Source organism: Schistocerca cancellata, chromosome 5 (genome assembly GCF_023864275.1).
Source record: "Schistocerca cancellata isolate TAMUIC-IGC-003103 chromosome 5, iqSchCanc2.1, whole genome shotgun sequence".
Taxonomy (NCBI): Eukaryota; Metazoa; Arthropoda; class Insecta; order Orthoptera; family Acrididae; genus Schistocerca; species Schistocerca cancellata.
The window spans coordinates 308,997,170-309,023,817 of record NC_064630.1 but is presented as its reverse complement, the minus strand read 5'-3'; the positions used below and the strand labels follow the sequence as shown (position 1 = coordinate 309,023,817).

General features: G+C 45.4%; 1 protein-coding gene across 1 annotated transcript in view; it reads left to right on the top strand.

Moving 5' to 3' along the window:
• LOC126188145 (UDP-glycosyltransferase UGT5-like) overlaps window positions 1–26,648 on the top strand; it is a 116,794-nt gene that overhangs the window by 10,079 nt on the left and 80,067 nt on the right. Inside the window, exons 2-3 of the mRNA XM_049929646.1 lie at window positions 3,757–3,857; window positions 25,329–26,147. Coding sequence (XP_049785603.1) covers window positions 25,329–26,147 — 819 coding nt within the window. The 5' untranslated portion in view covers window positions 3,757–3,857. The remainder of the gene's footprint in view (window positions 1–3,756; window positions 3,858–25,328; window positions 26,148–26,648) is intronic.

Below are 26,648 nucleotides of genomic sequence, written 5' to 3'. Positions count from 1 at the left end.
CTTTTCTTAATCTTTCTTCTAAGATAAGTCGTAAGGTTAGTATTGCCTCACGTGTTCCAACATTTCTACGGAATCCAAACTGATCTTCCCCGAGGTCGGCTTCTATGAGTTTTTCCATTCGTCTGTAAAGACTTCGCGTTAGTATTTTGCAGCTGTGACTTATTAAACTGATAGTTCGGTAGTTTTCACATCTGTCAACACCTGTACGCCAAAGTAGGAAAGGTTTAGGGAGTTGATCGATCAGTGCAGCCAATACGTTCAGGGATACCTCACAATCTAAAGGGAGATATACATTACAGACAGTTATTTCCTGCATCGTCTGTATCCTGACAGCCACAGCTTCAAGAGGAGTTTGGAGGGGCACAGGTTCACTACATACAGGTTCATGACATAACGCAAACTCCACCTGATACTATTGTATTCGCTATAGTTCTTGTAACAGCCCCTGTAGCCATGAAGGGCAGAGGTCTGCATTGCTGGGAACCAGGTTTCCTGGAGGGCAATGCAGAAATCAGGTGTAAAGCTTAACAGTTGCCATAGCTCAGCCAGGTGGTGGATAAACCGCCGCAATTCCACTGAAGGATGACGCGATCGTGAGACTGGGAAGATATGGAAACACTCCATGTTGCAGTCTACATCTCAGTGTCACCTGCTGCCACCGACATATTTCCTTAACAGGCTATATCCATCTCTGACGGTCAGGCGAGATGTAGGTCCTCAGCAGAGGTCAGAATCTTCACCTCATCCTCAAACGCAGAGCTTGTAGGCAGCGATAGTGAGAGTGCCACTGCAATTCCCTTGGTATTGGGTGCCTTCTTTCTGGATTTCTCTCGCTGATCCTTGGGTTTCTCTAGCTGGGAGGGCATCACTAATCCTGTCGCTGGGACAGACGATCGTGAAGCCCTATGACCAGCTGCTTTTGGGCTCTTCCGCCACTGACAGATGTCTTCTTCCCCACTAGCAGAAACCTGGGATGGGAGTGGCTCAGAAGTGGGGACTGGTGTCCCAGATGGTTGGGGGTACACTGCTCCTCAGGTAGGTGGTGCGGGATGAACAGGGAGGAAGTGCCCCCCCACCCCACCCCACCATCAAGGGGGCAGGTGCAGTCTTCCAGCTCAAAGCCAACTGGAACTCGTTGTACTGATGGGGCTACAACTGTTCTCGTAGTGGTGGCATAAGACGTGGTCTTAGCCACATGGTTTAGGTGCTAAAATTTCCTCAGCCTCAGTGTAGGTCAGTCAGTGCAGGGTCTTGTATTCCATGATTTTCCTTTCTCGCTGTAAAAATCCTGCAGTGTGGTGGGTAAGGGGAATGATACTCCCTGTAGTTGACACAGATGGGAGGTGGGGCACATGGAGTATTGGGATGTTGGATGTCCACAATTTCAGCATGTGATTGTAGAACTTCAGCAGGATGACATGGTCGAACTTCCAGCACTTAAGGAATCACATTGGAGGGATATATGGCTTGACATCAGTGGTAGACCATCACCTTAACCTGCTTGGGTAATGTCACCCTTGAAGGCCAAGATGAAGGCACCAGTGGCAACCTGATTATCCCTCGGACCTTGAAGGACGCGTCAGACGAAATGAACTCCTTGTCGCTGTAAGATGGCGTGCAACTCGTCATCGGACTGCAAAAGGTCCCTGTGGAATATAATACCCAGCACCATGTTTAAGCTCTTATGAGGCGTGATGGTAATGGAAATATCCCCCTGCTTGTCAAAATCGAGTAATGCCTGTAACTGGGCAGAGGATGCCGTTTTTATCAAGACTGACCCTGACCACATTTTAGGCAACCCTGCCACCTTCTCAAACTTTTCCTCTAAATGCCCTACAAAAAACTGAGGCTTTATCGAGACAAAGGAGTCCCCATCAGCTCTCATACATATGAGGTACCGGGGCAAATAAGGTTCACTGCCAGCCTTAGTCTGGCGTTCCTACCATGGCGAGCCAGGGAAGGGAACTGTTTATCATTTTCATTGCATTGTGCTGACACTAGGAACATTTCGAGACTGCTTGCATTTGATCACCAGCAAGTGATGACGTGGTACACTTCATTGTTCATCATCTGCACTGATGCCACCCACTCCAACCAGGGACCCTCTCTGTGGGAGCCATCCACTTTGCGTGGGCACCTTCAAACAGTGGATGAAAAGTCCTTTTGTTCGCTACACGCTACAGTGAAACCTATAACGTCACTTTCGCAGAGTGGGAGCTCCTCAGCGCCCTTGCACATTGACCGACACAGCTTCTGAGCCGAATTGGATCCATTGTCAGAGTATTGAACATCTCTCATCTGACTACAAGCGATATTTCCTTGTCATATTCAACTCTGGTGCGATGGCGTCTCCCCTCCGCAACGGCAGGAGAGCACCATCATTCCGGTGCTCAAACCTCGTAAAAATCCACTTGATGTGGACAGCTATTGGCCCATCAGCCTCACGATTGTTCTCTGTAAGCTGGTGGAATGTATGGTGTGTCGGCAGTTGGGTTTGGTCCAGGAGTCACGTGGCCTACTGGCTCCATGACAGGGCGGCTTCCGCCAGGTCGCTCCACCACTTATCTTGTGTCCCTCGAATCTGCCATCTGAACAGCCTTTTCCAGACGCCAACATCTGGTTGGCGTCTTTTTTTACTTCGGTAAAGCATACGACACTACTTGACATCATATCCTTGCTGCACTGTATGAGTGCTGTCTCTGGGGCCTGCTCCCGATTTTTATACAAAACTTTGTCGCTCTGTACTTTCCATGTCCAAGTTAGTGCCTCCCATAGTTCCCTCCCTCCCCCTATACAGGAGAATGGCGTTCCACATGGTTGTGTATTGAGTGTAATTCTATTTTTAGTGTCCATTAACGGCGTAGGAGCAGCTGCAGGACCGTCACTCTCCCCTTCTCTGTATGCGGATGACTTTTGCATATCGTATTGCTCTTCCAGTACGGGTGTTGATGAACAGCGCCTACAGGGGGACATTCACAAGGCGCAGTCGTGGGCTCCAGGCCATAGCTTCCACTTTGCTGCCGCAAAGTCGTACTGTTCATCCGGAACCTGAACTGTAGTAGAGACGTATCGACTTATGACTGGTTTTCGACGCCCGATTGACTTTGATACCTCACCTTCGTCAGCTTGTGGGAGTGCTGGCAGCACGTCAATGCTCTCCGCTACCTGAGCAACGCAACTGGGGTGCAGATAGCTAAACCCTGTGCAGCGCTACAGAGCCCTTGTTCAATCCCGGTTTACGGTTCGGCGGCGCCCTTAGCATTCCATTTACCCGGCCCAGTGCGCCACTGTTGCGTTCACCTAGGAACAGGAGCTTTTAGAAAAGTCCGGTGACCATTGTCCTGGTATAGGCTGGAGTCCCTCCAGTGCAGATCCGACGAGCACAACTGTTCCTAGTTACTTTGCACACATTCGTAGTTCTCCTGAGCGTCTGAATCCCATCTCCTTTTTCCACCTGTGGCAGTTCATCTCGCGCCTTGGCGGCCCAGGTCCGCGCTCAAGATTGCGGTTCGCAAGCGATCCCTTCTCTCTGGAGGCCTTCCCTTTACCACCTCTACTTGAGGTCTATTCACGTACACCTCCTTGGTGTACAACTGGGCCAAATCCTCCTCTGGACATTTTCCATGGCCCTAAGGGCTCGGTTAACCCCACCACTCTGTCACTTCCTCTAAATTCTTGACGTGTACCAGGGCTCTGAAGTTGTTTACAGGATGGCTCGATGGCTGTTGGTGATGTTGGCTTCACTTATGTCCACAGAGGCCATATTGAACAACATTCCTTGCCAGCTGGCTGCAGTGTACACACTGCAGGACTTATGGCCAGATCTTGTGCACTTCAGTACATCCGTTCCTGTTGTGGTAAGTCGTTTCTTCTCTATTCTGACTCCTTGAGGAGCTTACAAGCTATCGACCAGTGCTACCTTCGCCAGCCTTTGATAGCGAACATCCAGTGCACTGGAACGTTCCAGTCGTTCAGTGGTGTTTGTGTGGACCCCAGGACACGTCGGGATCCCAGGCAACGAACTTGCTGACAGGCTGGCGAAACAGGCAACGCGGAAACCGCTCCTGGAGATAGGCATCTCTGAAAATGACCTGTGTTCTGTCTTAAGCTGCAAGGCTTTTTGGCTTTGGGAGACGGAGTGGCACAACAGTATGCACAACAAACTGTCATTAAGGAGACTGCGAATGTGTGGAAGTCTTCCCTGCGGGCTTCTCGTAGGGAATCAGTTGTCCTTTCTCGGCTCCAGATTGGCCATATGTTGCTCACACATGGTTACCTCCTTCATCACGAGGACCCACCTCAGTGTCGCTATGGCTCCAAAATAACAGTCGTCCACCTCTTGCTGGACTGCCCACTTTCAGCTGCTCTGTGGCGAACTTTTAACTTTCCCAGCACTCTACTTTCGGTGTTGGGTGACAATGCAACAGCAGCTTTAAAGTTTTATTCGTGAGGTTGGGTTTCATCATTTTATCTGAGTTTTTGTGCATGTCCTTTATCTCTGTCCCCCCACCCTAGGGCTTTTAGGGTGGTTTTAATGTGTTGCAGAGTGGCTGGCTTCTCCTTTTTTATTCTCATAGTCAGCCAGCCATGTTAATCTGTTTCCTTATTTTTAATCTCATCTCCCTGCTTCTTGCATCTCTCTGTGGTTTTCTTGTCCTGTTCTGCCCATTGTGTTTGTCTTTCTTCCTTTCTCCTGTTATTGTACTGTAGGTCTTCTTTTTCTTTCCTTTGGGTAATTGTTTTACTGGGAGAAAGGAACCGATAAAGCCGCAGTTTGGTCCCTCCCCCTCCACCCCACTTCCAATCTTTTAAACCAACCAACCTTGGTGGAACGATGAATGTCGCTCAAGTCAGAATCAGGCTCGCAGCTTTGCGGAAATGGACTCATCCAACTACAGAAAATCCTTATGCCTTAAGTAGTGCTAGACTAGAAGTGAGGTGATAAAAGAAAAGAAGGGAACTCCGGGAAAGGATTTCCGTTAATCAGTCCATTTGCACTGCAAAAGTGTGGGACTCAATAAGATGGATTTAAAGCAAGGGCACCTCACTTCCCCATATGGCATTGTTGAGAAGCAGGGTCTTGGTGGACGTGCGTAAGAGAGATGACTTAGCTTTTAGCTGAACCCTTTTTCACCACCACTGCGGCATCCAGACTCCTAGTTCGAGGCGTACCACATGACTGACTACTTCTCGTGTAATGAGGGCAAAATCTTCCAGCTTTGTTTATGGCCAGAGACATTGCTTCAGGACCTTACCAGATTCATTAGCCATGCTCTTGCATCTGTGCCCATAAGCCAAAGGCAAGTTTCTATCTTGTTTCAATCCTGGTTTTATGGACAGCACCCTGCACATTGGAAGGAGGCGAAATTAATTCCATTATGGATGTCACACAAGGATCTTACCTACCCTAACAGTCATCGGAGTGATGTCATTACCATTGATATGGGTAAGACTCTAGAGTGCATTGCTGATAGCTGCCTCGAGTGGCTCCTCGAATCCCAAGGTTAGTTGTGCTGTTTCCAAAGCGGTTTCAGGCGCTGGGGACTGCGATGGATTCCTTCTTACCCCGAAACCATTTCGTAGGTGTGGTTTTTGACCTCGAAAAAGCGTAAGATACCACTGAGACGTACATCATCCTTCGCCAATTTCCTGAATGGGGGACTGCCACTTCTTATCCAATCCTCTCGAGGACAGATGCTTTAGATATCCTGTTGTTTACACCTTGTTTGATACTATGTTCAGAGGAATGAGGTCCACCAATGTGAACTCTGGCATCTCCTCTGCAGTCAGGAGCCGTGTTAAACGCTCTGTTAGTGAACGACTTCGTAATCTTCTGATCTGCATCCAATGTCACAAAGATGAGGCGACTGCAACTGACGATCAGGAGACTGAAAGTTTCGGCCTATGAAACAGGTTTTAGATTCTGTTGTGTACTACTTCGTGCCCAACAGTAGGGAGAGGTGGGTTGCAGAGTGACGTAGCAGCTGTCGTCGTAGGAAAGCTGGTCTAAGTGTATGAAGTCACTTCACAAATGAATATGAGGTAATAAACTCCAGCTAATGCAATAGTAAAAAGAGCGTCGTACGGTAAGACTATTTTACCTGATGCATGAGTTATAGCGACAGGGCCGGGACTAAGCTGCGCCTCGGTGGCGACTCGTTGAGACTGGGCCACACCTTGTTGCGAATGGGGAATGTGGCTACTGCTGACCATCCTTCACTCACGGAGAAAATCGCAACACCAACACGGAGTTAATGTAGAGTAATGATGTGTCGAGACTGCATCTGTCTAGGTAACATTAAAGTGATTAACATTGCAAGATCATGGGTTGTTGTAAGAGCGAGTTAAGCCATGGAAAATGTGAAATGACAGCACAAAGCTGGTGTACTGCCAGAATGTTGCCTACAAGCATGTTGTAAGAGGGCCAGATTTGTTTGTGGAATGGACTTCCATTCCTGTTGCACTTCGTCAGTCAATACAGGGAATGTTAAACCTGTATGTGGATGACGCTGGCGTTGTCGTCCGATGATGTCCCATATGTGCTCGATTATGGACACATCTAGTGATCGAGTAAGCAGTCTAAATGTAGACACACTATAGAGCATGATGGTTTAAAACAGTTGTTTGTGGGCGAACGCATCCTGGGGGAAAACATTCCCTGGAATGGTCCATGAAAGGCAGAACTGGGCGAATCACCATATTCACTTACATTTTTGCAGTCAGGGTGCATGAGATCCATAACTCCATGTGTAGGTTCGATAAATCTATCACATAGACAGGTCTGCCCTCAAAAGGTCTCCTTGTAACCAACCCATGACCATCAATGATAGTACCTAGGCAGAACCAGCTTTCATCATAAAACACAAGAGACCTTCACCCTTCACCCCCCTCTCCCCCATGAGCTCTGCCTAATACCACTAAAGTAGCAAGTGGAGTTGGTTTGGAGTCAGTGGAATACGTGTTACTGGGTGCCAGGCTCAGAGCTGTCCTTCAAGTAACAGACTTGTAACAGTTGTCACTTGAGTGCAAACTGCTGCTGCAGATTCAGTACGATGCGCCAGAGCCAAACACTGCACACAATGATCTTCCCTATGAGTAGCGCCATGTGGCCGTATGGACTGCGGTCTTCGTGTGACCATACATTGTCGTGACCACTGCTGACGGCATTTAGGTACAGCTATTACACTCCTGCTCAGTCTTGCTGCAGTACTGCAGAAAGAATATCCAACTTCTCATAGCTCTATTACTCAATCCCATTCACTGTGAGGTGTTGATAATGACGTCTTTTCACCTTAGAGGCATTCTTGACTAACATATTAAAGTTACCACATACAGTATCAAAGGTAACTAACGCTCTCGACCGTTACAGCGCGTATTTGAAGGAAACCTGATTTGCATCCTCATAGTGGCGCTACTAGCGCCGCTTTTGTGGAGCTGACATGAAATTTCAGATGTGGAAACACGCCTGCGAACTTTCATTTCCGGCGCACAACTCCTAGGTGTTCAGCTTTTTTGTCATTCCATTGCGGCAGCAGTGGGTGCTCAAGGTGCGGAGCCACTGCAGGTGTAGGACTGCTGTCAGCATTTGTAAGAAACTTCTTGTCATTGATAACTTGGACACTGGTAGTGTTATACTGACATGTGATATCACAGTGTCTCATGGAGAAGTCTTTGCGTATCAGTATCTCAATCAGAGCTGACAATAGTGGAAATATTCTACATTTTAAGGTTCAAATGGCTCTGAGCACTATGGGACTTAACATCTGAGTTCATCAGTCCCCTAGAAGTTAGAACTACTTAAACCTAACTAACCTAAGGACATCACACACATCCATGCCCGAGGCAGGATTCGAACCTACGACCCTAGCGGTAGCGCGGTTCCAGACTGAAGCGCCTAGCACCGCTCGGCCACATCGGCCGGCCTACATTTTAAGGACACTGTGCGCTTTTTGGGTCTACTGCTGGACTCGAATTTATCCTGGTTCCCACACCTGAAAAAACTGCGAATAAAGGGCTTCAAATCATTGAATATTTTGAAATGGCTCAGCGGAAAGGTGTGGGGAGCTCGCAGGTCTCACCACCTGCAGTTTCATAGATCGTTTACCAGATCAAAGATTACAGCAGTATGGTTTAAAGATCAGCTCATATTCGTATCTCAAGATGGTGTGTGGAAATATAATATAAACGGTATCGAGGGATAGTGGATACCCTTTTATATCCAGGAGAAATGGTTCGGTTTCTGAAAAATTGCATTCCTGGTGGCTGCTGTTCGTAATCAACAAAACTCTTACTTGCATAGCCTGGAGTTGGGTACATTTGCAGATTTCTGATATAACAGTGAATCCTTTTTAAAGCAAGAAAGCCCAACACTCTAGACAAGTGTCAGGTGCTATTTAAGTCCTGTTATAAGCGTGCACAAAGCATGCATTTTCAGAAGTACGCTGAACTAAAAATCAGCGAAAATATGTGCGGAGATACTCGGAAGCAGTTTTAAATTGACATGTAGTATACCAAAGTTGGATTTCTGTCTGTATTGCGAAAAACTTTTACGCAAATAGATCTTGCCGATTCTCCCGGAGGAATTATAAAAGCTAAAACTGAAAAATGAAGCAGCCACAAAACGCTTGTCGATAACGATGGGAAAAGTGAAACGACAGCTAATATTGGGACGGTGCGTCCGTCGTAAGCTGTACTATTCTGCACACTATCCTGAATTTTATCAACCCCAGTACTCTTCTAACAACATTGCAATAAGTAATACTGTTAGTAACACGGCTCTACTGTGTTTTTGGCATGAAAGCAGTGTCAGGGGAGGCTTAGTAGGTAGCTGCGCCTGAAGCACGTTCTTAAACATTTCAGTCCACTCAGTGATAGTGAGTTTCGGAATCGGGCGATCTGTCTAGAACAGATCTGGCGGATAATTTCCGTTTCCAAAAATCTTATAGTAAATGATTCGCTCCTCTATACCAAAGATTTATTGTTTTTAGAGCATGGTTTCATACCATGTGAAAGGGATTTCGTCCTTGAGTAACAAAGATCCTTACGTTTATGTCGCTCAGACGAATGAATTCATGGCAGACTCCAATGACAAGGTGGAACCAAAGGAATTCGGGGACCTTAGCGCACTATACCAAGGTTTGCGTAGAGGCTCACTCAGAGTAACCCCCACTGTTCTTTCGTGAGTTCGTGCTTGGTGCACGCAGGACCTGAGCTTTTATAGCCAGTCCTTCCTTACCTGGCTGTGTTTCTTTCACCATGCCCTCTCTCCCTATCTTCGCTCCTTCCCCATTGCCCCGCCCTTCGCCTTTCTCGGTGTTATGATTTATGTCGACCTGGCTACCCACCTGGTTTCCTGTATTGCTTGCAATTTCGTTCCTTCTGCTTGTTATTTCATCCTTTTTGGATTTTAGGTCCCCATTTGAAGTTGACCTCCACTTCTAAATATTCTGTTTTTAGTGTGAGCCATTTGGGGAAGAACTCTCTCCATAGCATCCACGGTGTGCATTCCTTTCCCCCATCGTTCCACGCTGTAGCCCTCTTCCACCCCGCTAGGTAACCAGCACATGTAGCCAGTCCGTGGGTTAAATACCCACCTGGCTGAGCCCCTTCACAACACAGGGATCACACTATTGATATGTGAGCTGTTCCCTCCCCATGTATGAGAAAGAATTGTTGCTTGTTCTCTTGGAGCATCGGAACACCCAGCAATGGCTGCTGTGCCAGGCAGCCCTTGCAGTGACAGGGTGATGTCCATTGGGACAGCTCCTAATAAGTCACCTACTTCTACCATCAGGGAGGAAGCTTGGCGCATTAAGTGTATCAAGCTGCAAAAATCTGGCTGTTCTCAAACAGCTGTGTCTTCGAATGGTGAAGGATCATTGAATGCTACTCCATAGGACCCAGTAACCTTCCCTTTCCTAGCCACACCATGGGAGGAAGGCAAGGCTCGCCATCTTGGGATGAAACATTTCCGCATTACATCGTCTGTACTAGAACGTTTTTTGTGAAGAATATTGAGGAGGATCTTGGTGAAGTGGAATTTCTTAGTAAGATGCAGTTGGGCTCCCTGTTGATCAAAGCCTCTTCTACGCCCAGTCTGCAGGTCTTCGTGCTCGTGATCGTCTTGGCAGTATCCCAGTGTCTCCTTGCCAATCTCTGAATTTGGTCCTGTTAGTGATTTTTCATAGGGACCTCAACCTGCAAACCGATGAGGAACTCTGGGCGAATCTAGAGTGATGCAGTGTTCATTTTGTTAGATGTGTGCAGAAGGGTGGCAAAGATGACTGCACTGGTACCGGCGCCTTTACTCTGGATTTCGAGGGGATACCCTCCCAGACAAGTTCAAGGTTATGTCTACAGATGTGATGTGAAGCCATACATCGCACCACCAATTGGGTGCTTTCAGTGATTGCATTTTGGGCATGTATTCCTGCTGTATAGCAGACTCTCTGTGTAATGACTGGTCCCCCACTCTGAGGCAAGCCCCCGAATTCCGTCGCCTGTGTGTCAATTGTCATGACTGCCACTCCCCTCTCTCGCTGGATTGCCTGGCTTAAAAGGGAGAAAAGAAGATCCAAGAATACAAGACCCTGGATCACCTGTCTTATGCTGAGGTTCGCCAAAAGTGGATTTCTGTCTCATTACATCTTTCTGCCTCCGACATCTTCCATACTGCAGACCCATACCCCTCTCCCCTTCCCCTCCTCCCCTTCCCCTCCTCTTCAGTTCCCATGATCTTCCATCTGGGAGGTGCTGCTCCTCCCAAAACGAAGTAGTGCCCCCTTCTTCGGCATCTGCCAGTGGTCGGGCTCCCCTCGTGACTGCTCTGTCTCTCAGGCCAGAAGCCTTCTACCAACACTTGGCTGCCACACACACCATCTGTGTACCCCAAGGTAGCCCACTGTCCTTAGGTTCTGGATCTTGCAGACACCTTTAATCGCTCTGTGCCCTGCCCTCCTCCATCTCCAAAGGAGAGGAAGAAACTCACATCCTAAGACAAGGCCCCCCTTTCCCGGTGCCTCCCTCTCCCCTAACAACCTGAAACTGACATCTTAATTATGATTGTCACCCCATCATTGTTGATGATGACCTCTGAGTGACTCGACCTCCTCTTGGTTACTTGGTCTAACCTAGACCCTCGCCACACGATTATCTAATGGAACTGCAACATATACTACCGACAACTAACGGAAATAAATCGTCTTGTCTCCTATTCTGCATTCCATCTTGCTCTTCAAGAAATGTATTTCTTTGATGATCACTCTCCAACATTTCACAGATATCTGGCGTTCTGTCAGAACCATGCTGGCCACAGATTGGCATCTGGTGGGGTCTGCACATTGGTTCGCCGTGATGTCATTAGTGACTAGATCCCACTATGTACCAAACTGAAAGCAACAGTGCAAATGACTCCAGCTATTACCATTTGCAATGTCTACCTGCCTCCCAGGTAAGCCACTTCCTCATGTTGAACTGTCTACCTTAATCTCCCAACCCCATTTCTTTCCCTTAGGGACTTCAATGCCTACCACCCACTGAGGGGAGTGCTACTTAAACAGGTAGGGGTCTCATAATGGACCAACTTACTAGGGATATTGGTTTGTGTCTCCTGAATGATGTCCCTACCGACTTCAGTGCCACTCATGACACTTTCACTATCTCCTCCCATGCTCTTGTGGCTTCCCTACATGGGTCATCCCATGATGACCTGAGCGACAGTGACCACTTTCCAATGATTCTATTTTCTTAGCTGCTTTCAGGCAGAAAGGCCTCCACGTTGGGCATTCTGCAGGGCCAGTTGGCCTTTTATATACATATGCTGTGCACTTGGACACCTCTCTAGAATTCCATTGATGGGGCCACCAAGGCGTCTCTGCCACTATTCATGCTGCTGGTACTGTTGTTCCCATACCCACAGTTCTCCCTCGTCGTCGACCGGTACTGTGGTGGACCAAGGATGTCAGTCGTTGTCCAGAACCGCCAATGGGCTCTGCAGAGATCTGAAAGACAGCCTTCACATATAAAACTCCTCACTGTTAAGCGTCTCCATGCTAAGGCTTGTTACCTTGCCAAGTGGAGTAAAAAGGAATGCTAAGAGTGCTAAGTTTCTTCCCTGGGGATGTATGCCCCATAGCAGGTTTCTTCCAAGCTCTGTAGCCTTCTGGGGCGCCAGCGAAAGTCAACTGTGCGGGGTCTTAACCTCCAAGGCGCTATGTGCACTGATCCATTGGTATTTGCAGAACACCTCGCGATGTACTTTGCTATTGCATCGGTATCCTGTTACCTTTCTCCAGCAGTAACGCCAAGTTGAACAGATCTCCCCCTCCCCCACCCATGTTTCAGCCTGCACCATGCCAAACCCTATAATGAACTCTTTACTGAATGGGAATGCTTGCAGGCTTCACGAGACACAGCCCCAGGCTTGGATACCATCCACAACCAAATGATCCAACACTTGGATGTTCCCCAGAGGCAACATCTTCTCATGGTCTTCAACTGCATTTGGCCCACAGGTGCTTTCCCATCACAATGGCGACAGAACAATTATTCCCAACCTTAAGCTGCGGAAGAACCCAACGTCTCTAGACAGCTACCACCTGATTAGCCTGACGAATGTACTTTGTATATTCCTAGAGAGTATGGTTAGCTTCGGATTATGTTGGGTACTCAAATCTCGGGGACTTGTCTCTGTATCAGTGTGCCTTTCGTGAATCGCATCTCCAACTGACCATTTACGCAGATTGAAACAGCCATCCAACAGGCTTTTACTCATCGCTGTCACCTTGTCGCGGTCTTCTTTGACCTACAAAAGACGTACGACACGGCTTTGCGCCATCACATTTTAGTTAGCCTCCATGCTGCGGCTTTCATGGCCCCTTCCAGATTTTTACCCTCCAGTTTCTATCTCGCCAGCTCTTCCAGATTAGAGTTAGCACCTCACTCAGAGCCCTTAGGATTCAGAACGGTATCCCACAGGGTTCTGTAGTGTCACATTCTTCCCCATAACCACCAGTGGGCTTGTCACCCCTGTTGGGCCAGTGGTTACCCCAGTGTTGAACGTAGACAGATTTTGCATCTGGTGCAGCTCCCACTCAGTGGCATGTGCTGAGTTCCGGCTCCAAGGTGCCATTTGAAGGGCCTCTGCGTGAGCCCTCTCCCATGGCTTCCAGTTAAAAAGCTGACATGCCTGCCCCATATTCGCCTCCTAAAGACTACATGAATACTCTCTGCCTGGCACTAACATCTTGGAGTGCAGGCTGTACCATTCCTCTCCACAGTGCTCTCTTCTTGTCCTGACTAGATTATGGTAGTCAGGTTTATGGCTCTGTGGCTCCTCCCACACTGTAACTACTTGACCCTGTTCACCATATTCATTCACTGGAATCCACCTCATGTGTTCTCCCCCCTCCGCCCCCCTCCCTTGGATGGTACCTAGACCACAGATTAGGACCGACCTATTCCAGGGTGCTAAGATCTTTGTCGCACCTATGGTTTTCTGTCATCTTATACATGTCATCCTTGCAGAGTTCCAGGGTGTTACCATCTTCTACACTGATGGTTCTATGACAATCGTTAAGGTGGAATATTATTTCATGTCTGCTACTGGCTAAGAACAACATTCATTGCTGGATCATGTAGTGTGCTCACAGAAGTGCTCCTAGCCCTCCATTTTGTTTCTCAGGCCTCCCTCCAGTATTTTAATTTGTACTGACTCAATGAGCAGCCTGCAGGCTATCGACCGATGCTACTCTCGTCACCCTTTGGTCTCTGTTATCCATGATCTCCCTGCCCTTGCCATGCCGCCTGCTCAGTAGTCTTTCTCTGCGTCCGAAGTTATTTGGGCTTCCCAGGGAATGAACTGGCTGACCGTTTGCCTCTAAAGCAGATTTCCTTTCATGATTCCAGCTGCGGATATGAGGATTTGCGTCAAATCTCTTTGCCAGAAGTGGAATGCCATATGGTGCGCTACTGCTCATAACAATAGGCTCCACACAATCAAGGAGTCTACTGCAGTTAGTCGCTCTGCCTTCCGCTCCTCTCGGAAGAAGCCACTGTTTAATTCCATCTACGCCATTGGTCACACGAGGCTCACTCACTGTTTACTCCTGCGTTAAGAACCACTTCCACAATGTGGTTGTGGAGCAAGATATTTTGGTGGAATGTCCCCTTTTGACCCTTCGTGCTAAGTGCTGGCTTCCAGATTGCTTAAATTTAATATTAGCAGACGATTCACTTTTGGTTGAACTGGTCCTCAGTTTCCTCCATGAAAGTGGTTTTTGTTTCCAGATATAAGGTTTTGCCTTACTCCTGGAGCAGGAGACAGGGTGATTGTGGTAGAGACCTCTCTCCGTGTATTCTAGGTCTGGGACCCCATGACCACTCCCCCATGGAAAGGCCGCCCCTGTTTTCCAGTTTTTTGGATTTGGTCTCATCTTTTGTGACTTTTACTTCATGTTTCTGACTTCATTATTTTATGATTTGACTCCCCTGATTGGATCCATCCACTTCTAGCTGACTACCTTTCTTCTGTGAGTCATTTCGGAATCACGGGACTGATGACCTCACCGTTTGGTCCCACAAACCCTCCCAATCAATTTATCAAAATGAGAGTACACTGCAGAAACAGAAAGCTTGCTTCTAAAAATACAAGAAAACAGGTACAAACAATGTTTATTGCAATAGAACTCCGCAAAAGTAGCAGCAGAAGGTATTGAAATTTAATATAATTTCTGTTGAAATTACACTCAAAATAGTCAGTATAACGTTTTCAGTCCTAAGTGGGTAGAGCGCGAAAGACGTGCAAATCCACTATTCTCACTTGATGGGTGGTGATAGAAATCGTGTTTTTCACCTGGGATATACTGACATGCTAGGTACACGACCGTAGAGTATGGGTTCAGTTGTGAGACTTGGTCAGCGATTTACTGTTTGAAAGGTTCGTAATAATGAGGGAAGTCATAGAGAAAAACAGAAGTGATTCCTGGAATTAACTAAGGAAGTGTTACACGCCACCAGTTGTTCCTAGTCTATGTGCAGGGTGTTACAAAAAGGTACGGCCAAACTTTCAGGAAACATTCCTCACACACAAATAAAGAAAAGATGTTACGTGGACGGAAACGCTTAATTTCCATGTTAGAGCTCATTTTAGTTTGTTCTTCCACGTACGCTCAATGGAGCACGTTATCATGATTTCATAGGGATACTCTACCTCTGCTGCTAGAACATGTGCCTTTACAAGTACGACACATGTGGTTCATGCACGATGGAGCTTCTGCACATTTCAGTCGAAGTGTTCCTACGCTTCTTAACAACAGATTCGGTGACCGATGGATTGGTAGAGGGGGACCAATTCCATGGCCTCCACGCTCTCCTGACCTCAACCCTCTTGACTTTCATTTATGGGGGCATTTGAAAGCTCTTGTCTACGCAACCCCGGTACCAAATGTAGAGACTCTTCGTGCTCGTATTGTGGGCGGCTGTGATACAGTACGCCATTCTCCAGGGCTGCATCACCGCATCAGGGAGTCCATGCGACGGAGGGTGGATGCATGTATCCTCGCTAACGGAGGACATTTTGAACATTGCCTGTAACAAAGTGTTCGAAGTCACGTTGGTACGTTCTGTTGCTGTGTGTTTCCATTCCATGATTGTGATTTGAAGAGAAGTAATAAAATGAGCTCTAACATGGAAATTAAGCGTTTCCGGACACATGTCCACATAAGATATTTTCTTTCTTTGTGTGTGAGGAATGTTTCCTGAAAGTTTGGCCGTACCTTTTTATAACATCCTGTATAAATGATATAGTAGACAATATGAGCAGCCATGTTAGACTGTTTTGCATGTGATGTCATTTACCGTCTCGCAAAGTCATAAAATACCAAAGGCAACTACAAAATGATTCAGCCAAAATCTCTAAGGTGTGAAGTGGGAACTGTCCGAAATAATGGAGTGATGTCATCCACATGAATAGTAAGAGGAATCGCTGAACTTTGGTTTCTCGATAAACCACACAAATATAAAGTATATCCATTCAACTAATTACCTAGAGATAACAATTACGAATAACTTAAATTGCAACGATACGTTGCGGAAGGGAAGGCGAACACTTAGAAGATGAAACAAATCCACTAAAAACCACCTTCACTAAGCTTGTCCTTCCTGCTACATTATTCATGTGCGATATGGGATCATTACAGGCAGGATTGACGGAGGACATCGAAGACCTTCAGAAGAGTGCAGCTAGTTCTGTATATCGCGAAATCGGGGGAAGTGTGTTATGAATATGATAAGCAAGAGGGGGCTGTAAGTCGCTAAAACAAAAGCTTTCTTCTTGCGGCGAGATCTTTCACAAAATTTCAATCACTAACGTTCTCTTCCGATTGCGAAAATATTTTTTGACACCCATCTGCATAGGGAGAGATGGTTGCTGTAATGAAAGAGGAGAAATCAGAGCTCGCGCGGAATGACTTAGTGTTCGTTTCTTCCGCGTGCTGTTCTAGAGTGCAAGGAACCCTCTGCCAGGCACTTGCAGAGTAGTCATGTAGACATAGACGTACGTCTTCTTGGCGCTTTTCATCGACAAAAGTATAATACAATACAGGAAAAAATGTTAATGGGGACAGTGCTACTTTCCCTTTTGTTTCTTAGCTTCTTTGCAAAGCTTTCACAAACCATTTTCTCATGTAATAAGCGCTGGTGACTTGGTTGCCTTGCTATTCACTTTCTTCGTGGCCGCCTCCCACAATCGAGCGCTGGGGCACATAGAACGGCAGCACTGCCGGACGTGCTTAACCTTCCCTGGTTGTTTGCGATAAACCTAATCAGGGCAAACATTGTTTTCCCTTTTCTGGTATCAGCAGTAAGCAGAGAAACGCAGGTATTTCAACAGTACGTTGTAACAGCGGAGTTAAGTTGTCGCCCACGGTAATTAAAGCTACTTTTTAAACAGATAACGTCAGTTGGGTAGTAACTGTTACATAATATGCAGAACGGAGTTTTACATCATTTATACTGTCCGCATCAATGAAGCTTATGTATGTAAGCATTAAGTGTTTGCTCTGTAAAATACGCATTTTGTAAGTTGCAACGTTGTTCGGGTGAACGTTGCAGTTTTAAAGATAATCTTGTGGAGGATTGCTTCATAATTATCCTCCAGTGGGACATCTATGCCGTTACAAGGCCATTTTATGTAAAGTTTTTTGGAGCTGCGATAAACAGAGGGATGATAATAGGGTAGCAGCGAGAAGTTCGAGCGCAATTGCCATAGCGTTTATATTGGAGCATCGACCTGAACAGTGGTGCGTCTAAACCTACATGGATACTCTGAAAATCACACTTAAATGCCTGGCAGAGGGTTCATCGAAGCACCTTCACAATAATTCTCTATTATTCCACTGTCGAAGAAAACGAACGTGTCTTTCCGTTCGAGCTCTGATTTCCCTTATTTTATTACGATGATAGTTCCTCCCTGCGTATCTCGGCGTCTACAAAATATTTTTGCATCTGGAGACAATGTTGGTGATTGAAATTTTGTGAGAAGATCCCGCCACAATGAGAAACACCTTTGTTTTTAATGATGTACACCGGAAATCGTGTAATATGTCCACGACACTCTCCTCTATTACTCAATAACACGAAACTTCCTGCCCTTTTTGAACTTCCTCGATTTACTCTGTTAGTGCTACTACCTGGTAAGGATCCCACACCACGCAGCAGTACTCGAAAAGGGGAAGCACAAGCGTAATGTAGGCAATCTCTTCAGTAGATCTGTTGCATTTTCTAAATGTTCTGTAAATTAAAAGCAGTCTTCCGTTCGGCCTCCCTGCAACATTTTCTATGCGTTCTAATTTAAGTTGTTCGTAATTATAATTGGTATTTAGTTGAATTTACGGCCTTTATATTTACCTATTTATCGTGTAATCGAAGTTTCATTCCTTTCAGCGCTCATGTGGATGACCTCACAACTTTAATTATGTAGGGTCAGTTGTCAATCTTCGCACCATATAGATATCTTTTCTAAATTTTTCTGCAATTTTTGATCTTCTGATGACTTTACTAGTCGATAAACGGCAGCGTCGTCTGCAAACAACCTAAGATGGCTACTGAGATTTTTCTAAATAGTTTATACAGATAAGGATCAATATAGGCGCTCTCGCATCCCAATGGGGAACGCCAGAAGTCACTTCTGTTTTACTCGATGACTTTCCATCATTTACTACGAACTGTGACATCTGACAGCAGACAACGAATCCATTCGCATAACCGAGACGATATTCCATAGCACACGATTTTGATTACAAGCCGCTTGTGAGGTACACTTTCAAAAGCCTTCTGGAAATTTAGAAATACGGAATCTATTTGAAATTCCTCGTCAGTAGCACTCAACACTTTCAGTGAGCAAGAAGCTATTGCGTTTAACAAGAATGTTTTCTAAATCAATGTGGACTGTGTGTCAATAGACCGTTCTCTTAGAGGTGATTCATAATGTTCGAACACAATATACATTCAAAAATCTTGCTGCGTACCGACGGTGGTGATATGGGTCTGTAATTTAGTGGCTTATTACTGTTGCCTTTCTTGAATATTGGTGTGACCTGCGCGACTTGCCAGTCTTTGGGTACCGATCTTTCGTCGACCGAGCAGTTGTAGTTATTTATTTCTTTATTTACTTATTTTCTTTTAACATAACCAAATTAGGGCCTTAAGGCCCTCTTACATCCGACAAAGTAGTTCACAGTAATGTCATTATAATATTAACAATGATAAAAATAATAGTAATGGATGAGGAAGGTGAAGGAGAAGTGGGCAAAAGGAATTACATAAATTGAGTACATTAGTCTATGATTAGAGTTGCGAGGAATGAAAAGGTTATAGATGAACAAGATTGAAATGAATGACAGTAGATGTGAAACACTCAAATACAAGCAGAGAAGAGGGGGAGAGGGTAGGGAGGCGATTTGAGGGGTAGAGGGAATTTGTGAGACTAAGCTTTGGATCTGAGAATGAGATAGATGGCCATTGTGAAAGGTGGGCCATTAGCTGTCTTTTGAAACTTTGAAGTAATTTGGTATGTCTGATACTTTGTGAAAATTGTTAGTCGGGTTCCTGATACGGAGAAAGATTTAGAGTATGGCAGTGTTATGTGCTGGTACAGAGAGGATTTTACTGTGTTGAGAACGGGTGTTTCTGTTATGCTCTTCAGACAGTAGTGTAAAAGTTGGAGATAAGATGGAGCACAGTGATTGAGAAGACGACGGAGCAAGCATGGGGTGTGATAGTCTCTACGCTTATTGCCCTGTTGCCGTGATGACTGTAGGCAGGAGTGGTATGGTTGAAAAATCGAATGTCACAAATGTATTGTGCACATGCATTCATCGCTTGTTCCAATCTGTGAGCTTTCGTATGAAAGTCCTTGAAGAATAGCACCACCATAGACGAGTATAGGGAGTAAGAGTGACTCTACAAGCTTCTTTTTAAACACTAAAGGAAGTACTTTTTATATTTCTGTAATGAGTGAAGTAACGCTGACACTGTCAAGATTTCAATTGAGTTTTCAGTCCAGTCTAGGTGATGGTTCAGAATTATTCCCAAGTTCTTAGCAGAAAAAGAAAAGGTTATTTCCATGCCATTTAGAATTAATGGTGGAAGAGACGCTCTGTATCGAGGGGTAATGAGTCTTTTTATGAGTGACTGATTGTCTATGTTGAGTTTCAAATCTGATTTCTGTACCCAGTGTTAAAAGCAAGTAAATCAGAATTTATGTGCTGGATGGCTGTGAAAGAGTTTGTTTAGTTTGCCTTAGATATAGTTTGAGATCCTCAGTGTACAAGTGTGTACAAGTGAAGTGTGTACAAGTGTGTACAAGTGAAGTGTGTACAAGTGTGTACAAGTGAAGTGTGTACAAGTGTGTACAAGTGAAGTGTGTACAAGTGTGTACAAGTGAAGTGTGTACAAGTGTGTACAAGTGAAGTGTGTACAAGTGTGTACAAGTGAAGTGTGTACAAGTGTGTACAAGTGAAGTGTGTACAAGTGTGTACAAGTGAAGTGTGTACAAGTGTGTACAAGTGAAGTGTGTACAAGTGTGTACAAGTGAAGTGTGTACAAGTGTGTACAAGTGAAGTGTGTACAAGTGTGTACAAGTGAAGTGTGTACAAGTGTGTACAAGTGAAGTGTGTACAAGTGTGTACAAGTGAAGTGTGTACAAGTGTGTACAAGTGAAGTGTGTACAAGTGTGTACAAGTGAAGTGTGTACAAGTGTGTACAAGTGAAGTGTGTACAAGTGTGTACAAGTGAAGTGTGTACAAGTGTGTACAAGTGAAGTGTGTACAAGTGAAGTGTGTACAAGTGAAGTGTGTACAAGTGAAGTGTGTACAAGTGAAGTGTGTACAAGTGAAGTGTGTACAAGTGAAGTGTGTACAAGTGAAGTGTGTACAAGTGAAGTGTGTACAAGTGAAGTGTGTACAAGTGAAGTGTGTACAAGTGAAGTGTGTACAAGTGAAGTGTGTACAAGTGAAGTGTGTACAAGTGAAGTGTGTACAAGTGAAGTGTGTACAAGTGAAGTGTGTACAAGTGAAGTGTGTACAAGTGAAGTGTGTACAAGTGAAGTGTGTACAAGTGAAGTGTGTACAAGTGAAGTGTGTACAAGTGAAGTGTGTACAAGTGAAGTGTGTACAAGTGAAGTGTGTACAAGTGAAGTGTGTACAAGTGAAGTGTGTACAAGTGAAGTGTGTACAAGTGAAGTGTGTACAAGTGAAGTGTGTACAAGTGAAGTGTGTACAAGTGAAGTGTGTACAAGTGAAGTGTGTACAAGTGAAGTGTGTACAAGTGAAGTGTGTACAAGTGAAGTGTGTACAAGTGAAGTGTGTACAAGTGAAGTGTGTACAAGTGAAGTGTGTACAAGTGAAGTGTGTACAAGTGAAGTGTGTACAAGTGAAGTGTGTACAAGTGAAGTGTGTACAAGTGAAGTGTGTACAAGTGAAGTGTGTACAAGTGAAGTGTGTACAAGTGAAGTGTGTACAAGTGAAGTGTGTACAAGTGAAGTGTGTACAAGTGAAGTGTGTACAAGTGAAGTGTGTACAAGTGAAGTGTGTACAAGTGAAGTGTGTACAAGTGAAGTGTGTACAAGTGAAGTGTGTACAAGTGAAGTGTGTACAAGTGAAGTGTGTACAAGTGAAGTGTGTACAAGTGAAGTGTGTACAAGTGAAGTGTGTACAAGTGAAGTGTGTACAAGTGAAGTGTGTACAAGTGAAGTGTGTGAAGTGTGTACAAGTGAAGTGTGTGAAGTGTGTACAAGTGAAGTGGGTTTAAGTAGTTCTAAGTTGTAGGGGACTGATCTCAGATGTTAAGTCCAATAGTGCTCAGAGCCATTTGAACCTTTTTTTTTTTTTGGTTAGACCTGCACTGTTACAGACTGAAGGCCTTTTTGTTTCTCCAGGACCCTCTAACCTAAAAAAAAATCTAGTCCATGCCACCCAGGCCCTGCCACCCGTATAGCCGCCTCAGCAGAATTAAAAACCTCACTACCCTTCGGCGCAAGTCGAGGAATCTGCAGCCTACACGGTCGCAGAACCGTCTGAGCCCCTAATACAGACCCTCTACTCGGCCCTGTACCAGAGGTCAGCAATCAGTCCTCTCGACTTCTCTCAAATGGTGAGTTCTGCTTTCATCTAGCAAGCAAGACTGGCAGCCTTTGCCACTTCTGATAGCCGCTCGAAATTAGAGAATCTCTTCCGTCCGAAGCGACACACGTCATTGGCACACCGTCAGTTGGCTGCACCCTGTGTCCTTCATGGCATTCACAAGGATTCGTTCAACCTCTGGAGTGACTCCACCAGGTATGCACACGGAGTGCACATTTGTTCTGTTCCCCTGCTTCGGTTCGTCTCGGCCCAGAATATGGCTGCAGTAGCAACAGCTGCGCATTTCCGTCTGGATACATTCAGACGTGCAGTATTGAGTTCGCTTAGCTGTGTAGTACTACCTTCATCACTTTTATTCGTAACTAGTTTAGGACATCGTTGCTTAAAATACACGCCGCACACATAGTAGCCAACTACAACGAATGATGATTGTTTGGTCATTGGCACCAAACGTCTGCTACGGACTGTGACAACTAGCACGTGCGGCAGCTCAGTTTTTACGCTGCTAAAGAGCGTACAATGAGGCGTGACGATAAAAGTGCAGAAAAGTACTAGAAGTGACAGGCGCTAGACAACCGAATCAGACAGTGGACCTAAAACCTGTGAGCAGTTTGCATAATGTCGCCAAAACATTTACATATCAGAATGACTTTTTGGCAAGAAATATACCATATACACTAGTTTGCAAAACTAAAGAACGAAAGTAACTCTGGCATGAGGTGTCACTGCCAAGAGACATAGATCGACGGAACTTGGACCATACGTGGAAAGAAATCCTCCTGTATTACCGAAGGTAATTGAAAGAAATACGCAATGAGACGAACAGAAATGACACTTTTATTCAGAGACCAGGGCTGGTTAGAGAACTATTTTCTACACAAGTGCCATATTTGCGCCCCCACCTCCCTTTCCCGCTCTCCTGCATACATAAGTAGCCGTTCCTTTTGCCCTTGGTAAGGCATTTGCAAATAAGATATTGCAGTGCGTGTGTTAAGAAGAAACGCGCAATGCTCTTTCGAACATGAATCCATATCCCAAGGAGGCGGCATTGCGGCGACTACAGCCGTGAAATATGTTCGCAGGTACGAATACGAACAACCATCAGCTACAAAAGGGAATGACGACCTGGAAAATTGATGACAGACTGGGACTCGCATCCAGATTTCCCGCTTTACTCGAGCGATCGCCGTAACAGCTGTGGCTATCAGTGCACGATTCGCGACCAGACAAAAACTTCGACAAAAACTTCTATACATCGTCGTTACTTCGTCTGTACTGGTAAATACATTCTGTATTTACCCTTTCAGGGGTCACTACCTCATAGCAGCGAATAAATAAGATATTGCAGTGTTTTTATTATTGAGAAGAACGATGCAATGTTCTGTCGGACATACATGCAAAATAGATCTAAGTCTACTGACCATGGAAACGGCCTTTAAAGTGGTAAGTGAAACATTCGCAGACTAGTCTGCTAATGTTCCATATAAAACTTGAACCGCCATATTTACGTGCAGTAATCGCTCTTGGATATATGATGGATAAATTCCGAATCGCGTCATACGAATATTGAAGTAATCATTCCTTGCCTGACGTCTTTCACCATTGCGACCCAGTAAGACTGAATGTAGAACTGTTGATTGTTTTCATTTCAAGCCTGACGTCGAATAACAAATGACAAATCTTTTCGTGTGATGTTAGTTACAAATTAACAATTTTCGGATTTTTTTCCTTACCTTGTACTGTGAAAGCTCACTTACTGCCGAATTTCATCATTCTAAACCAACAGGAAGTAACCTATAGTTTTTTCTGAGTGTGATTGCATCAATACATATGACATAAGTGGCCGTAGTTTGATTGCATTGACGTTGAAGCTAACGTTTATTATGCCGTCAAGGGACTGAAGACCTTAGTGAGAAAAGAGGATATCAACACTCGGATGGACAGACTGACAACGGAGCGATCGTAAGGGCTCCGTTTTTACCGATTGAGTCACGGAACCCTAACAATGCAGTCAGGACCGGAAGCACCGATGAAAAGACTGACATGGGGGATGAGTACGTGTCAAAATAACGTTGACCGATTTGTGTACCATGTTTAAAGATCTGGAGGTTAGTACATCCATGTAACATTATGCGTCGCGTGACAAACACTTGAACTACCAAAGCGATCATGTTCGACAATGTTCCTGTGTGCATTACTTGCTCCCACCTCTCACCATATCAGGGTACTTCCAGCATTGTGGAGCGTGATCGTTTCTGTGGTCAAAGTGCTACTGTGTGGCGAGACATAATGTTGCATGGACGTACTGACCTCAATCACTGAACACACACCATTCATCGTCATTGTGACACGGTACCATGTGTCTCTCTTCTGGGGGGAGGTCCATTCGGTCCTGAGTTCATTTCTATGGATGGCGATGTTTGGGCACATGGAACAGCATATGAGTAGGGGCTCTTGAAACGAGAGGAGATTCGGCAAATGGACTGGCCTGCCCCATCCTCAAACGCCATCGATCACGTGTGGGATGCGTTGCAGCACGTTCTCATGCACCAACGATGATCCAGCAGTTGTCAACAGCGCTGATGGAGGAATGGAACGCCCTACCCCAAGATTTCCATACCAAACTTGTGGGCAGCATGGGAGCGTGTTGACGAGCATGCTCTGCCGTCAGTGATCATACCCCTAACAACTATGTCACATCTTCTATGGTGTCTATAGCACCATCGTGAATTGCGGTGACTTCATAGTAATTTCTGCCTTTGAATGAAAGTGTCATTTCTGCTCGGTTCATTCCGTATTTCTTTGTAACCTTCTGTACTATACTGTAGCACTTTCCATGTATGGTCCAAGTTTCATGGAGCTACCTATGTCATCTGGCAGGGGACAAATCATACGAAGGTTTCTTACGACGGTATGTTTTGCACACCAGTGTATATTTTCCATTTCTGTGTTGGGGGACCCAAGATAGGGACATTATGAACACCCTGGCAGCTCAGCAAAACAGCTAGTAACTAGTTAATGATCTCGGTGACGTAAACAATGTTAACTGATCGCTGCATGCCCTGATAACTGTAACAGTAGAAGTGGCTAGACACACGTCGTGAACAAGCAAGGCTCACACTAATAATTAATAATTAAGTGGTTAAAATATATACATAGCACTCACAAGTGAATGAAAATTTTCTGCTTACGGAACAGGTAATCACTAACACAGCCATACCATCTTCCTGACCTAGCGCTCGTTTCCTGCAACCAAGAAACGAGTAGATAACACTTCGCTTCAGGTGAAGACTCTATCCTCAAACATTATCGATTACCATTTCGTGAGGTACATGACCCAACGCCTTCCTGCAAAATATTGCAACGATAGGGGTTAGTCTGGGTTGGGAATTCTCTCTGCCCGAGGACTGGGTGTTTGTGTTGCCCTCATCATTTCATCATAATCGTCGTCATCCGTCAAAGTGACTAAAATTGGACTGTTTAAATATAAGGACTTTCTATGGGCGCTGATGACCGCGCAGTTGTGTGCCCCACAAACCAACCATCACGATAGGGGTTAGTGACTCAAGCTAAAAGTATGTTGAGCAAATAATTTAAATTTAGGGATATCTTTTGACATGACTTACTTTTTACTGACGATATTTTAGTTGAACATGAATGCCTACTATAGCCATCCATATTTTTTTGCAGATGCAGTACATTTTCCTGGTGATTATAGTGGCAGTGCTACATGAAGAATCGAATGCTGCCCGCATTCTGGGTCTGTTCAATTATCCAGGAAAGAGCCACTTTATAATGTTCGAGGAGGTGATGAAGGCGCTCGCTGCCAAAGGCCACGAGGTGTTTGTCTACAGCCACTTCCCTCAAGCTAAGCCTGTACCAAACTACACTGACATAAGCCTGGTCGGTTCTCTGCCTTCCGTCGTGAATGGAATTCCAATGGACGATATGTTTGGTAGAGATGATCCTTCGGTAACATTCAAACTACTCGAAAGCCTCACAGTGCACGCGTGTGATAAGCTACTGCAGTTCCCCCCAATGCAACAGCTAATGAAGTCAAATGAAAAATACGATCTAATCTTCACTGAGCCATTCACGAGTGACTGTATGCTGCCCTTCGTCTACAAATTTCAGGCACCCAACATTGGACTCATTTCTTCTGTCTTTATGCCGTGGAATCCGGATAGTTTTGGTTTACCTGAAAATCCGTCGTACTTGCCACACATGTTTCTATTGCTCAGTGACCACATGAGCTTCTTTGAGCGTCTGAGAAACGCTTGGTATGTGACCTATAGCAAGTTATTTTTTTACGAGTACATGGATAAACCTACAAATAAGATAGTCAGGAAGTACTTCGGCGACAGCCTCCCTCCTTTACAAGAAATAGCAAAAAGTACTAGTATGCTTTTCGTCAATTCACACCCATCTTTGAATCCTCCGCGACCAATTGTTCCAGCTGTTGTGGAGGTCGGCGGTATACACATCAAACCTGCTCAGAAACTCCCAAAGGTAAGTGCTTAGACTTACTGTACGTAGTCGTAAGTTACACCCTAGTGTAAGAAAGCGCCCACTAAACAGCCGCCGCGCGGGATTAGCCGAACTCCCAAAGGTAAGTGATTCAGTGTACTATTTCACGTCATAGTAAGTTAAACCCTAATATAAAAAGAAAAGGAAAAAATCCCGCTGATAAAGCTCTGTGATCAGTTGACAGCAGTGCACCTATCCTGGGTGTACCCCCTGTGGGTCCAGGGATTAGAATAGGCCTGAGGTATTCCTGCCTGTCGTAAGAGGCGACATAATGGGGTCTCTCACGTTTCGGCCTTTATGTGATAGTCCCCTGTAGGGTTTGACCCCCATTCCTCGAACTTTCCCCGAAGAGCGAGCCAATTGGGTAAGGGCGCCTTACGTGGCACAGTGTCCATCATGCGCTGAGAACTCTCGCATCCTTCATCAACGTGGATTTTAGCTCGTTTGCGCCTGATATCCAGTTCGGTAGTCTGTTGTGGTGGG